The sequence below is a fragment of the Elephantulus edwardii genome, unplaced genomic scaffold (genome assembly GCF_000299155.1).
Source record: "Elephantulus edwardii isolate Elephantulus edwardi_28Jun2011 unplaced genomic scaffold, EleEdw1.0 scaffold00072, whole genome shotgun sequence".
NCBI classification, from domain to species: domain Eukaryota; kingdom Metazoa; phylum Chordata; class Mammalia; order Macroscelidea; family Macroscelididae; genus Elephantulus; species Elephantulus edwardii.
In genome coordinates this window covers 4,530,930-4,546,239 of record NW_006399822.1, presented here as the reverse complement: position 1 = coordinate 4,546,239, position 15,310 = coordinate 4,530,930, and the positions used below count along the sequence as shown (strand labels likewise).

At 48.8% G+C, this 15,310-nt stretch overlaps 1 protein-coding gene across 1 annotated transcript in view; it reads left to right on the top strand.

The window, feature by feature from the left end:
• Nucleotides 1-1,811: 1,811 nt before the first annotated feature.
• The window catches only part of CDH13 (cadherin 13), a 1,061,540-nt gene continuing 1,048,041 nt past the window's right edge, over nucleotides 1,812-15,310 (top strand). Inside the window, exon 1 of the mRNA XM_006888881.1 lies at nucleotides 1,812-2,139. Within this exon, the coding sequence (XP_006888943.1) occupies nucleotides 2,095-2,139 (45 nt within the window). The 5' untranslated portion in view covers nucleotides 1,812-2,094. The remainder of the gene's footprint in view (nucleotides 2,140-15,310) is intronic.

Genomic DNA, 15,310 nt, shown 5'->3' with positions numbered 1-15,310 from the left:
TCCCGCTTCATACATAATTCCGGAACAGCTTTTTGAAGACCATACGACTGAAGAGCTAGCAAGGAAGGGATGCAACACAGTGGATTCGTTCACATTTGGAGCTCTAGTGATGCAAACCTAAGGGAGTGGTGCTGCTAACAACCATGCCTCTCTGGAGGTACAAAGTCCACCAGGGGCTTCAAGGGAGAAAGATGTGTAATCTCCTCCAGGTAGATTTATACTCCAGAAAACCCAGGGGAAGGCCAGCTACGTGTTGGTTTCAGCTCAATAGCAATGAGTGAGGGAATGAGTTCACATGTACACTTTGCCACGTGATCCTCACCACATCCATCGAGTTAAGTACTGGCTGTGTTTCCACTTTACCGTTAGTCACTTGAAGGCAGAGATGTCGAGTAACCATCATGAAGGTGACAAAACAGAGTTTGCTCCCAGATGGTGTAACTGTGGGCACTTTCTACCTAGGAACCCTTGGCTGCTTGCTGATCAAGTCAGTTACCTATCCATGTAGCGTTCTGGGGGTGCATCAGCCAAAACATTGAGCCTCTAGTGGAAAAGTCCATGGTTTGAGCCAACTAGGCACTCTGCTGAAGAAGAAGATCTCAGCCTCTGAACCCTACTGGGCAGTTTTACTTTGTCCAGCAGGGTTGCTGTGTGCTGGAATAGACAGAGTGTCAGCATGTTTGGGCATAATTCCCATCTCTGCTTTCCATGTTCTGCCCCGCTTGCTGGGGGTCGGGGCCCTAGCTGCTTCATCTATGTAGGATTTGTCACTTCATATCCTTTCCCTCAGGGGCTGCTTCCTTTTTTGTTCAGTGTCTGGGAAATGATGTTGGAGACACGTGGATGCTCCTTTCTGTAATCATGACTAACTTAAATGTTTTCCTTATTGCTTTGGCCACCAGGAAACTCAGATCCAAACGAGAACAAACATTTTATTAGAGATGAAGGTTGACATTTCCGTTTCTAACATTTTCCTGTAACCGCAGATTTCCAGTTTTGGTTTATTGATAATCAGCGCAGGATAGGACAAGGTTCTGATCTGTTGTTCATAGGGTCGCAATGAGTTACAGTCAACGTGATAGCACATAAGATCAACAACAATCCAGCAACAACATTGCACAAGTGCCCTTAAGTACTTTTACAAGGGGCTACATGGACAGGCCAGTGTGAGCGTGAGCACTTAGATTGCTGCTGGGAGGAGGCAGACCGAGGTATCTTTTACGCTTGTTTTCAAAGCTCACCCCACTTAGAGGATCTCTTGAGTCGTGATTACTACTGTCCTGAGTCCCTGAGGGAGCCAGGAGCCAAAGGTTACACATTTTCATGGAGAAAAGAGAAGGTTCCTCAAATCATGGTCCAAATTCAGTGTCAGGTGCACTCGCAGGCAGCCGGTAGGCCTGTCACCTGAGCAGTTCATAAAATCTATTGCCCCTTGATGGATTTTTTTTTCTCCTGCAAGCTAAAATTGATCTGTCCTCTTTGTGATTTGTGGCATGGCAGGGACACACCAAACACCATCTTGACATGGGCCACATTCTGGGGGAAAAATAATAAAAAGAAAAAGGGAGGGGGAAAAAATCCACAGCCAAGCCTTCCCAGGCGGAGGAAAGGCTGCAGTTGCTGGGGTCGTTGTATTTGATTTATTGGAAATAAAGTGGATCTTATTAACATTTTAATAAAGAGAATCTTTCCGCACTAGGCTGCAAGTGGCCGCCAGGCTCTGGTGCAATTCTGTTGTCACTTTGTGGAGAATTGGAGTCGGCTCGCCTTGCCCAGGCTGGGTGGGAGGCTGAGCCCAGCAGCCTGAAAAGGCAAGCGGGCTGCCCTCCTGGCGGAGCTGGCGCTGCGCGGGGCGCTCGCCGTATCTGCCATGCAAAACGAGGGAGCTTTATGAAGGAATCCGTCTTGTAAAGCCATTGGTCCTGGTCATCAGCCTCTACCCAATGCTTTCCTGATGCTGCCGCTGATCTATTTGGGAAGTTGGCTGGCTGGCGAGGCAGAGCCTCTCCTCAAAGCCTGGCTCCCACGGAAAACATGCTCAGTGCAGCCGCGTGCGTGAACGCGAACGCCGCCGGGCGCTTCTAGTCGGGCAAGATGCAGCCAAGAACTCCGCTCGCCCTGTGCTTCCTGCTGTCCCAGGTAGGGAAGAGCGTTGCTGCTTCGGGCGCGCCCTGCGCCCGGCTCTGCATTCGGATCGCTGGGCGGCTGGGGATCTGGGGCTTTCTGGGGACCTGGCTCGGGCGCGCGGCGGAGTGGGCAGCTCGGGGATCGGAGGAGAAGTCATTGCCATCCTCTGGGGGACCCTGGCTTCCCACCCGGCGGCGTGTGTGTGTGTGTGTGTGTGTGTGTGTGTGTGTACACATACGTTCCAGGGAGGAGGACAAGAGCCCCTTTTTGCAAGCAGGAGCGACATTCTCGCCTACATTAAGTGGGGTAACTTTGATTCGCCTCCTCTGGAGGCTCATGCATTGGAGATCCAGTTGGAGGCGACTCCAGTGAGTAACGGTTCCCCCAGACCAACGCGAGCGGAGCCAGCGCGGCTCGGGTCCGGATTGCGGGTGCCCGTGGACAGGCCGGCCTGGCACTGCCGACTTCCCAGGACGCCGGGCCCCTCGCCAAGCCCCGGGCGGCACACACGAAGCTGCCTCGGGCCAGTAGAGCGCCGCAGCCCGGCTGCCGCTGTCGCTCACAGGCACCAGCCCAGCCGCGCCCGCATCGGGTCCCTTCCTCCTCGACCCCGGACCCGGAAGGGCCGGAGCCGGGCCCCGCGCCCCCATTGTCCAGCCAGCCGGAGCTCCGGTCAGGGCCATTGCCCTGCTGCCTTGCCGGCTGGGCACAGAGCACAGAGAAAAGTTCATGCCTTCCCCACCCGGGCTGCAGCTGCCTGTTAACCCTCCGAGCGCTGCAGCGCAGGGCGCCCAGAGGCGGAGGGCGCAGATGCACTGACCCGGGAGGAGGAAGGTGGAGATGTGGCGCGCACGTCTGCAATCACCGCTGCTGCAGCATCTGGGAGATCTGGGGAAGTTTGCCTGTGGGCAGGAAAGCAGTGCTGCGAGGCCAGGCCGGTGTGCTGGTTATGGAGGGGCACGCCCAGCTCCACTCAGGGGCATGTGGCTTCGAGAGTGTCAGCACCCAGTCCCAGGAGGCCACCCTGGCCTCCTACAAGTGGGCAAGGAGGAACAGGGCAGCTCGGGCTGAGAGGCGGGAAGGAGACAGCCTGTGCCCAGCGGACCAGGAATGAGGATGGAGTTCTGGCCAGGACTCCTGGGAGTCAGAGAGGAGGCATCTATGTCAGCTTATGGAGAGGAGAGGGCTCCTGGAATGGAGGGCTGACCAGTGCTAGATCTAGGTTAAGACCAGACTTTGGAAATGAATCCGCGTGTATGAGAGAGTGTTGTGCCAGAGCTAAGGGGCCAGCCTGCTGCCCCACCTCCACCCGTGACTGCCTGCTGCTCTGCCCTATCCAAGACCCCCCAGCTCCGGCACCTGCTCTAGGGGTTATGCTCCCTGACTCTCTCCAGCGCCCTGTAGTCGCAAGTCAAGCCACAAATCCCACTATCTGGGAGCCTATCTTCCACACTGGCCTAAGGCTGTACAAGGAGAGTCTGCACAGCCCCAAGCAGGGAGAGTTCAGAGCCAGCCTCAGCCTCAGGCCAGGTGCTCACTCTGCAGTCCTGGGTGAGCCCTTTGGCCCTCTCCTCTGAGGGAGTCTGTTGCTTCCCAGGATAGCTGAGAGCAGCTGGTTGTATTCAACAGGATGCACTAAGTATTCACCACTATGCCGGGCACAATGGCCCCAAGCTCAGAGCCAGCACTTTCAAGTTCTGCTCCTCCCTTAGGGAGCTCTGGTGGCCTAGCAGTAAGGAGTTGCACTGGCAACCCAGAGGTACTAGGCTCAAATCCATCAGGTGCTCTTAGCTAGTGTTTCCCCCTTTGATCCCACCCCAGAGCTTGCCGAATGTGATGCCTTTCTGGCAGCAGGACCAGTCACATGAGCACCTTTAGAGAGATCCTCACCCTGGGTACTTTGTGAATGGCATTTTTGCAAAGCCACTGTTGCATCTCTGGGCCAGGTCCCACTTCCCACTGGGTGACACAGGTGACAGAGCATAGTCAGTGCCCTGGGAGCTTTGTTTCTAAGACTACTATGCACACAGCGAGCCCACTGGACAGTTACTGGGGGTCTGGGAGCAAATGCATCTTGCAGGGTGGTGATGTGTTGTACTTAAGGCCACCATTTAGAAGTTTAACAACTGCATGCACCCCCAAGAAAAGTGGGGCTGTCTTGAAGACAGAAGTGAGGAGCAGACACAGAAACTTTCCTGGGGTGGTGAGAAAAGAGAAAAACAATGTAATAAAGCCAATTAGTCAACGGCTCTGGTGGCTCCCAGACAGGCATGGATGTGCTTTTCTGCTGCAGCTGTGACTTCCTGGGCCTGGCCAGAGAGCTGTCCCTCTCTGGAAGGTTACTGGTGGAGCTGCCCTTTTAGGAATTTTGGACGTGGAAGGAGGAATGCAATTTTAGTGTCTATGCTGGCTTGATGCTGATAAAGTTGAGTAAAGGCGTCCTGACCACTTCTCGGGAGCATTTTGAGAGAGGTCTCTCTACAAGCGGACCCTAGAGTTTGCTTGGAATGGAGAATGACCATAACACAGATTAAGTCCAGAATGAGCCAGAAATTCCACTGCTCCCCCGCCCCACTAACCCACAGTTCTAACAATGAGTGAGTAATCACCCAAGAATTGGCATTTTAGGGAGTGGTTCCAGGTTTGGAGAGCTGTCGCTTGGGAGTGACTAAATAAGTTCCACAGGCTGCTGAGATTTTTGGTTTGGAGAGTGGAGGGCTTCTTTCACAGGCAGACTCTTGCTTTTTCCAGAATTTTAAAGGCAATTTTATGTCTTCCCTGTAGCTTCTTAGAGGATGTTTGACAAGCAGTGTGTAGTTTTGCGGTCAGTCCCTTTGGGGCACAGAGGGAGAGAATTGAGAATTGCAGAGAGCACCCCCCACCTCCCAGATGGGCTCACCATGGAACAGTCTAGAAAATTTCAAAAGCATTGAAACAGGGATCTAAGTGGTGAAATTAGAAGAGTTCACGTGCCTGCCCGTCTTTCCCAGCAAGTTCCTGGAGAGATTTCTAAACTGCAAGGCTGAATATGCAGTGTGGAACTGATGTAAGCCCACGGTGTATAGTAGACCCCTGCTGTCCTCGTGAGCTGATCTTTCCCTTTTCTGCCTCTCTCCCTTCCCCTCTCTTCCATCTTTAGAACTTGGGTTTTCTATTAAGTAAAATCTATTTCCTTCTAGAAGTATCTTCTACATGTTACCCGTAAAATTGCCCAGCCAACCCGTGTACCTGATAACTGCACTCTCTGAAACTATCCACCTCTCCCACTCAACCTTTTGACAATTACATGTTGGTGCATGACACAGTCCTGCATCTGAAGTTGAAAGTTTAACACACAGTACAGCCAGGTTCTTGGGATTATCCTTCTTTCTTTCCCTCCTTCCAAAAACAGTCTTAAAGGGAATCCATTTCTTTTCTACTTATTGAAAATATATTTAATTGAAGGGAAGAGGAAAGACAAACTATGCATAGTCAAATGAATGTCGCACATAACCTCTAAATAGCATGTGTGTATGTGCGTGCTTTCCTCTTGTTTCAATACCTGTTGAAAAAATCTCTCCAGAAGAGGGCTCCATCCACAACTGTACAAAATACCAGCTCCTGTTTTATTAAAACTTGAGTGTTTTAGCTCCATCAAAATAAAACTATTCTCATCCGCCCTAGTGATTTGCTACCAGCATCCCCAAAACGAGAGGACCCTCAAACAAACGCCTCCCTTGCTGGTGCGCTGAGGATCTGTCTGCCTTTTCATCCTTCTCTTCTGTTCTCCCTGATTCTTTAACTATGCATCTCTTCTGGGGATTCAGGCAGGGATATTTCAAAGGCTTTTGTAGACAATGTGGAATGGAATGGAAGGAAGTTCTGAAATTTCCTGGTATTGGACTTCAGCAGGAACTGGCTCTGTTCTTTGGGCAGGAAGAGTTCTGCCCATGAAGGAAGATAATCCTGCCCATGAGGTCAGCCCACAGAAGAGTGAGGGGTAGCCCATCATTTACCAATCTACGCTGGTGCAAAGTAGAGGGACTATCAGCGTGTCACCCAATTACAGTAATCAGCTGGGCAGAGTCAAAGCAACTGAGCAGTGATTAGGGCATTGTTTCGATTCAGGTCTCTCCAAGGTGCCCACGTGCCCAGGGGAATCGCCTGCAGCCAATACAGTTTCCTGCAGCCCATCTTCTCCTCAGGCTGGCCAGTCTCCCACTCGAGTAGTCTGGGCAGAGGACGATGGACCCCCTGCTCCTGCACACGCCCGTTAGGGAGGGGCTTTACTCTGAAATTAGGGAGGTGACCAGTCCGGGGCACATGTAGGTGAGTGGGTCATCCTTTGGTTAAATAGACTGACTCCAGTCAGCAAGATGCAAGCTGAACCCCATGGTAATGACTCTCAGGTGTACAGATCCTGTAGGTGTCCAGGCAGAGGTTGGATGGTAGCAGCCACAGGGCAAGTTTTCCCCTAATGAGATGGATTGGCACAGTGACTGCAGCGATGGCTCAGTCAAGTACAACAGAGAGTGAGGACGACACAGGATCAGACAGGGAATCATTCTGTTTTGTGTAGGATAGATGTGATTTGGAGCTGAGTCAATGATATCAAACAACAATAATAGTCACATGTTTTGTTTGGCCCAGATACTTTGGAAAGTGAGAAAATGTATGCTAAGAAGGAGATGAAAAATAAACAAATCTCATTTTTTAAAATGTCAGTAGATTCAACAACCCTGGACCCTCATCCCCATAATGCTTTCCTGGAGCAAAGTAGCACTTTAATAAGTGTGTCTCCCCCCTGTAGATTTCCACAATCCTTACCACTCCCTACTACTCACCCAGCCTGATACCCACATTTCTGTTGCCTGTTTACAGCTTTAGCCAGTGGAGCTTTGAAGGTCTCTTTTCTCCTTCACAAATTGTGATCCTTGATTCAGTTGAAGCTGCCAGTTTTGATGGCTACTTGAGAAGGAAGGAGCTGGCTAATAGCGATGGACTCTTTGAGGAAGAAGAGTCTGGACCGAGGTGAACACTGGAGCAGGACATTGTGAGAAACTGCACAGCTTCATGGAGATTGCAGTTACTGTTGGTGATTTTAGGGTCTGGCAGCATCCAGAGCAAGGCAGCACCCAGACCATGGTGCCCACAGGGAGACATACTGGCAGGGTGAGTCAGCCTCACCTTAGTATGCCTAGAGTGTTGGTACACTCCACAATAACAAACAGCTCATTGCTGTGAAGTGAGAACTGACTCACAGCTGACCCTCCAGTGGATTTTCAGAGGCTGCAAATTATGTGACAGCAGATTGCCCATCTTTCTTTTCTTTTTTTAAGTTCATTTGCTACAAAGTTTGTATACATTGTGTACCACACTGTTCTTCATTTACATTGTTTCCTACAATCATCCTCATGCATTATGTTTTCTAAAAATCACCTTTGGACTTTGCCCATCACTACCCTGTCTTTTGTGATCCTTCCCATTTATTTCCCCCCTCCCTCCACCCACCAATCTGTGCAACCCTATAGTTTCACCCCTACTCATCCTCCACCTCTGCTCCCACCCCCCCCCACCTTGAGTTTCCATACATGTTTTACAAGATATCCTTCTATTTTTACAGTAATGGTCTTATACAGTATTTGTCCTTATGGGACTGCGTTAGTTCACTCAGCATAATGCTCTCTAGCCTCTCTCAATTTATGTTGTATTTTTCAAAATTGTTGATCCTGGGTGCTGCATAGTATTCCATTGTGTGAATGTACCACAATTTCTCAATCCATTCGGTGGTGGTGGGGACATTTGGGCTGTTCCCATATTCTTGCTATGGTGAATAATGCTATTGTCCATCTTTCTACTGCAAAGCAGCTCGTGGATTTGAAAAGCCTGCCTTTGGGTTGACAGTTTGACTTCCTACCTACTAGGCCACCAGGATCCCCTGGCCTACATGAGACACCTCTGTATCAGCAGCCAAGGGATAAGATGGGAATTCTCAGTTTATATGAAGAAAACTATTATTCTAATTACTGATATTGACACCCCAAATGCTCACATTCTAGCACTGGGATCTGGGTACAGTTGGAACATCTTGAGAGCCTGTTGTTGTTAGATACCACTGAGCTGGCTATAACACATGGACACTCTGTGAACAAAGGAATGGAGTCCTGCCCTATCCTGTGCCCTGTGCCAATGCCACGGTCTCCTTCATGCTCAAGCCCATTGCTGCAGTCCTGTGTCAGTCCTTCTCATTGAAGATCTTCCTCTCTTTTACTGACCCAGCATGATTTTATTTCCCCCAAGTACTGGCTTGTTGCTAGGTATCCTTGAATTGGTTCTGACGTGTAGGGACCCCACGTACAACAGAATGAAACATTGCCCAGCCCTGCACCAGCATCTTCACAGCCCTTGCTGCTCATGAGCTCACTGTCACAGCCACTGTCAGTTCACTGCCTTGAGGGTCTTGCTTTTTGCAGTGAGCCTCTACCAAACAGAGTTTCCTTCTACAGGGACTGGCCACTCCCATTAACAGCTCAGATAACTTAGTGCCTAACATGTGTTGGAGAAAGTACATCCTTCAGGCAAGGGTGATGAAACTTCATCTCACACACTTTGAGCATGTTGCCGGAAGGCAGCAGTCCTTGGAAGAAGACATGCTGGGAATGGTGGAGGGTCGGCAAATCTGAAGAAGAATCTCAATGAGGAGGATTGACACAGTGCCTGCAACAACGGGCTCTAGTGAGGCTGGAGATTATGAGGATGATGTTTCCATCTGTTGTAAACAGGCTTGCTATGAGTCACAGTCAACTGGAGGGCGTCTAACAACAGCAGTATTCTTAGTCCTGGTGTGAACGCTGGTAGCTGTGCATGCATCTGTAGAGCATTGTAGCTCCAATAGGGATATATCCCCACCTTTGTCACCTAGAGGACTTTGTACACAGGGCCTGGTTATCCAAAGCACCACCAGCCGTGCATGGTGTTTGTATGGCTGTTTGTTGTAGTTGACACCCACACCAATTCTGTTCACAATGTCAATGCCACAGTCAATGCTCGCTGCCTCTGTAAACACTGCCTATCTGTCCCTCTCATCCCACACCAATAGGTAAGCACCCCCACTCTTGTTTGTCATAGCTACAGCCCCAGGGATGGAGATAAATATAACTACACACGCTTCAGTGCAAGAAGTCATTGTTTTATTCCTCTGACTGTTGCCAACCACAGCCGAATTCCTGAAAATTAACCTTAGAAAAGAGCAAGCTTTGACATGTCAGGTCTCATTTCGAAGACACCAGCAAGTGTCCCTGAGCTGCCCCCAGGCACAAAGCCCCTGTGTCTCCCGAAGCTGGGGGCTGGGGTGGGGGAAGCAGCTGCTGGGCTTAGAACCCTGCCCCACGCCTGAGCAGCCGGAGAGTGAGCTCAACCTCTGAGGACTGAGGGCGTCCGAGAAGGGCTGGGGAAGTCCCCATCCTTGTCTCACAGCTTCCAGAGGCCACTCTCTACTCCCTTGCTCTCTGTTGACTGCAGGGAACAGTGGCTGCAGATAGGTAAAGCTTGCATGTCTGTGCTAATCTCCCTATAGATCCATGGAGAATCATGAAGAATTGCTGACTTCACCAGCAGAAATGACCCCTGACTCAGATCAGAAAGAACTCACCCTCCACACATGTAGAATCCCTTCACTCAGGGCTTCCTAACTACAGCCCGGAACCAAGTCCTGCTCCCAGTGTGTTGTTCAGAATTCATTTCATTAGAACATAGTCACATCCATCTGTGTATGCAATTTTCTGCCTGCTTTCGTGCCACAGGAGCTGAGTGGTTGAGAGGGAGGCTGTGTAGCCTATAAAATTGAAAATATTTACTATTTGAACTTCTATGGGAAAAATAGCCCAGTGGTAAGGAGATAACGCCGCCAACCCATAGGCACAGTGTTCAAATCTACCAGTTGCTTCTTGGGAGATTTACTGCCTCTGAAAACCCACTGGAGGGCCAGCTATAAGTTAGTTTCAACTTGATGGAAATGAAAACAGTAATCCTGAGCACTATCACTCACTTACTGCCATCAAGTCAGAACTGACCCCTAACTGGCTCTCCTGTGGATTTTTCAGAAACTGCAAATCACACAAGAGGAGATTGCCTGTTTTCTCCTATAGAACACCTAGTGGATTTGAACTGCCTGCCTTATCTACTAGGTCAGCAGAGCTAACCTTGTTATAACTTAAAATTAGAGCTAGAGGGGCTGCAGGGAGTCTTCATAAGAGGACAGGTGTGGGCAGGGTTCTGACCACCTCCTAGGGATTATACTCAAGGGACACACGCTGAAGAAGTTAGACTTTTGGGATAGTCTATTGGAACCCATCTTCTCTAAGGAGGACCTGCTATGTTCAGGGCCCCGTGGTGAGTGAGGCAGACCCTGTCCTTGCTTTCTTAGGAGTCAGTGCCTGGCCAGACAGATCAATAGCAATGAAAAAATCATTTAAAAGAGACAACCACCATGAAGGAAGGACATGTGCATATGTGAGGCTCTGCCATTCCGTATGCAGCCATATCCCAGAGATTGTGGGTTCATTTCCAGGCCACTGGAATCAAGCGAATATTGCAATGAGGCAAGACATGAGCATTTCTTTTTGTGCTTCCCTGTGCACATGGAAGTTACACCTACATTATACTGTGGTTGATTCAGTGAGCAGTCAAATCATTGTCATCGAGTCAGAACTGACTCATAGCTGACCCTCCTTCAGGTTTGCAGAGACTATAAACCATGCAGCAGGAGATTGCTCATCTTTCTCCAGCAGAGCTACCAGTGTATTCGAACTGGCTGCCTTTGGCCTGGCTGAGCAACTCCGTGCCTGCTAGGTCACCAGGGCTCCCTAGAATGAGGCTAGGGAGAGACTCAGCACTTCTGCGCAGGTTCTAGCACTTTCATTTGGCAGATTGCTGGAGTTACTTGCCTGAACAAGGACCTAACCAGGTGTTTGCCAATGTAAACAGGGTCAGAGTGTCATTCACACAGCCAGGCTGCAGCCGTGACCCCCTTGGCTGTCCCTCAGTGCTTGGAGATTTGCCTTGCCCATTTCTCGGATGGGCACTGAGGGATCCTGAGCGCCCTTGACAACAGTGACTGATAGGGACCCTCTGTAATTAACCAATCTCCGAGACTTTTCATGCAAAGATATTTGAGAGAAACATTGCTGAGCCCTCTAATCGTTTCTGGAACATTCAATCAGTAGCGCTAGAAATATTCCTCACATGCTGCAAATAATGATCTCCTACTCTGAGCAATCACTCTGCGAATGCCAACAAGCCCTGCTTGCTCAGTGGGGTGAGGCTCTTGGACTCCTATGGATCTGAACATAGGGATACGTTACCCAGTAAACAAGCAGGGCTTACTGGTGCCTATTGATAAACTGTTGTGGACAGCTCATGTGTTTTCCAGCTCATCTAGTGATCAGCTTCACCTGTCAGGCTGGCCTCTACCGAATAATACGTAAGCACAAGCCCCTGCTTGCCTTACTTGTTGGGTGCTCCATCCTGGTTCACCTTGGTCAGTGAGTGTAAATGTGCAAAAAGGCTTTGATTTTGCAGCATGATGCTGTGGAGATGGAGAGAGAGAGAGATACGAGCCATCATGGCTAGAAGAAGAATCTTTTCTAATTTATTTGCTTGTTTACTTTATCAACCAATCAGTGAGCCTGACTTCAACAGAGTGTCAAACCCAAGGCCCATTTCCAGTTGTTCTGTTCACTCATAGTATGCCCTTTAGTCAAACAGCCTCAGTTTTCTCATCTGTAAAATGGACTGGATTGGTGGAAGAGTGAAATGAGGGGCAAAAAAGATTACTAAAGTGCAGATTCAAACCAAATTCATGGCCATTGTGTTGCTTTTGACTCAAAAAGACCCTCCATCTGGTTTCTGAGTTTGTAAATCTTTACAAGAGGTGGTGTCATGTTTCTCCTGCAGGGCTCCGGTGAATTGAATTGCTGATTAGCAGCCTAACACAGAAAGCACCAGGACTTCAACTGTTAAAAAATCTCCCTTTTTCCTCCTTTAACTAGAACCGTGTGAGTATAGACCCTCCATTGCATATTCAAGGCTGTAAATCTCCCTGCGTGCCTGGTGGATTTGAACCAACAGCCAGCCTCAGGGTTAGCCAACTCATACATTACACACTACACCACCAGGACTCATCATAAACAATCTCAACTCAGTGTGGTCGAGTCGGAACCGACTCATCACAGACCTGAAATCCAGTGATCCTGAGCTGGAATTTGCCTGGACTTTTTCTGAGTCTCAAAATGTCTGCCTTAGACACAGAGTAGTCTTACTACATTTCAATCACTGTCCACAAGTGGAGAATGCTTGAGGTATTTTTCTCATCCAGGTTTACTACCTTGCATAGGTTCTGGCTTCCACAGTTTGCTGTGACTCAGACAGTGAGTTGCTGGTGAAGAACAGAGGCTGGTCCCCATGTTCTTCTGCCCCTTACAGCTCTAGGTGTGTGTGCAGTGGAGAGATGTGCCAATATTGATACTGTGTTTGTGTCTTTTGCCTTCATTGTTCTCTGTCTTGTTCATGCTTCCCAAGTGTCAAAAGCCAGACGTGCTACAGGGCCTTCACTCTGTGACCGTGAGCTCTGTGCAGTTGTTCCCCTCCTTTTGAAGGATGAGAAAACTTGGTAATGGAAGGACTGTACCCAACGTCACAGAACCAGAGACTGAGGAGCTAGGATTTGAACCTGGGTCTGGCAAGGTGAGCTAATAAACTCACCTGACATCCAGCACCTGCTGGGAGCTTTAACCACACTGGTTCCATGAACTTATGTACTGCGAGCTTGATGAGAATTTACCTGTTGAGGGTGCTCCAGGGCCTATACCTTTAGAATACTCCAAACTTTCTACATAGAGTTGCTGCTGACTCTTAAACACTCCATCAGTTTGTGCTTGTAAATGTGAAGAAGAACAGACTGCCTGCCTCATCTTTTTCCTATGTAGCTGGGGGGTTTGAACTGCTAACATTTCGGTTAGAAGCCCAGTGCTTAACCTTATGTGCCACCAGGCCTCTTTAGACTGTGAATCTGAAAATATGTGGATATTAATAAACTGTGCCCCTTGGGGAGCACTTTGCCAATTCCCATGCTGAGAGCTCCCCAAAGATTGGACCTCCAGGGATTTCATGCCTCAGGGAATTTTTTGATCTGATTGGAGTTTATATTCTAGATTCATCTTTCCAGCAGTGGTTTCTCAGAGGTCTCATGGAGCAGTGTGTGCATAATCTTGTGGCCACGTGTGCCCTTTCCTGTCTGTGCATTTCCATGAGTACATATGTGTACGTGTGCGCATACATGTGTGTGGACATAGGCCATGCACACTTTTTATTCTTTAAAACATTTCAAATAACTATGGTTTACTGTACCTGCTATATCATGTGCCTTCTGCATACATTATTCACTGCAAACACCTGCTGTCATCCAGTTGTGTCAGATGAGGATCTGTATTCCTGTGTGTGGATGAGAAAATCAAGAGGGAGAGGAAAGATAGCGGATCAAAAGCTCTATCGTTCATTAAGTGGCTTGGCTGGGATTCAAACCTAGAACTGTCTGACGCCAGAGTTTGTGCTAATCAACACTCTGCCGCAGGTGAAAAGTAAATGTGTAGCTATGTGAAAGTAAATGGCCTCTGTTCTGACTCCTGTGTCATACAGAGTAGAACTGCCCATCGGACTTCCAAGTCCGTCATTGTCACCACAGCCGGCTTCTGCATCCTCCCAGTGAGCAGCTGGTGGGTTTGAACCACCTCAGTCCAATTAGTGAACAGCCAAACACTTAACCACTGTGACACTAGGGTTCCCCCTGATTTACAAGCAGCCTTTCAAAGCATTTCTTTTCTTCTACTCCCCCGCCTCTTTTTAATTGAATTTAAACACCATCGTGGATTGAGTTGTGGCCCCTTACAAAGATCTGTTTCAAGTTTACCCACAGCAACACTGAAAGTGGTCATACTTAGAAATAGGTTATCTGAAGGTTCTATGGTTAATATGAGGTCATACTGGACTGGAGTGGCTCCCATTCTCACTGAGTGTCCTTATGAAAGAGAAGAGCCACAGAGAGACAGAGAGGAGAAGGACAGCCAGGTGAAGACAGTCAGGCTGCAGCTGCAGGCTTAAGAAGGCTTGGGGCTCTCAGAAACTTGGGAAGACAACAAAGGACCTTCCCTCGAGCAGGTGGAGGGAGGCTGGCTCTGCTTGGCTCTGCACCTTGATATAGGACTTGGATCCCCTAGAAATAGAAGGCAGGAAGATTCTCCCATTCTGTCAGGGCAGGTCCAGGACAGAAGTTCTTCTCTTTATGTAAGGTAATCCTCAATACTGCAAATGTCTGAAAGTCTCTGGCAGGTATCTTGCAATGTGCACTAAGAATGCAGTTTCGAGCTCAGTCTTGTCCTCACAGGGCTTCCATGTTGGGGGGTACACACACTCCACACTTGGCTCCACTCCTCCCCAGCCCCATGTTCCATTTCATATCACTCTGGACTCTCTCCCTTGCTCATGACATCTGTGTCTGTGCTCTACAATCCACACAATGCATCTTTAATTAAGACAGTCACAGAACACATATGTCCTGAGCACTTTGTCTTTTAAGCACCATGTGTGGCTCTGAGGAGCCAGTAGTGACGGGGATAACATTTCTGTTCTCATGGAATCTATATTCTCAAGTGAAGAAAGGTAGTCAGCAAAAAAACCCAGATAGTATGTTTTTGGACAGCCATGTCACCAAAAGGTCACCGGCCTAGGAGTCCGCTCTGACTCACGCAGTCCCACAGGGCTGTATACAGTTGCTGCATAGAGTTTCCAGGCAGTGTGTATTTATGGAAGCAGACTGCCTTATCTTTTTCCTGCACAGTGACTGGTAGATTTGGGGTGACAATATTTTAGTTGATGTCAGTGCTTAAGCTAGTGTACCACCAGCACTCCTTTGGACAGCAGTTGTGTTGTGGAAAAAAATGGAAATGAAACAGACAGTATTGTTCTGAGCTTGACTGTGACCAAAGGAAGGCCCTTTGTTTTTGTGGCTATAACCTTTCTACATCTGAGGGTTGATATGTCCCATTGTTTATTAAATTAAGCTGGTAACACATAGAGAGTACTTTTGTCCTTGTTGTTGTTGTTGTTGTTATGTGCCATCGAGTCGTTTCCGACTCATAGCGACCCTATG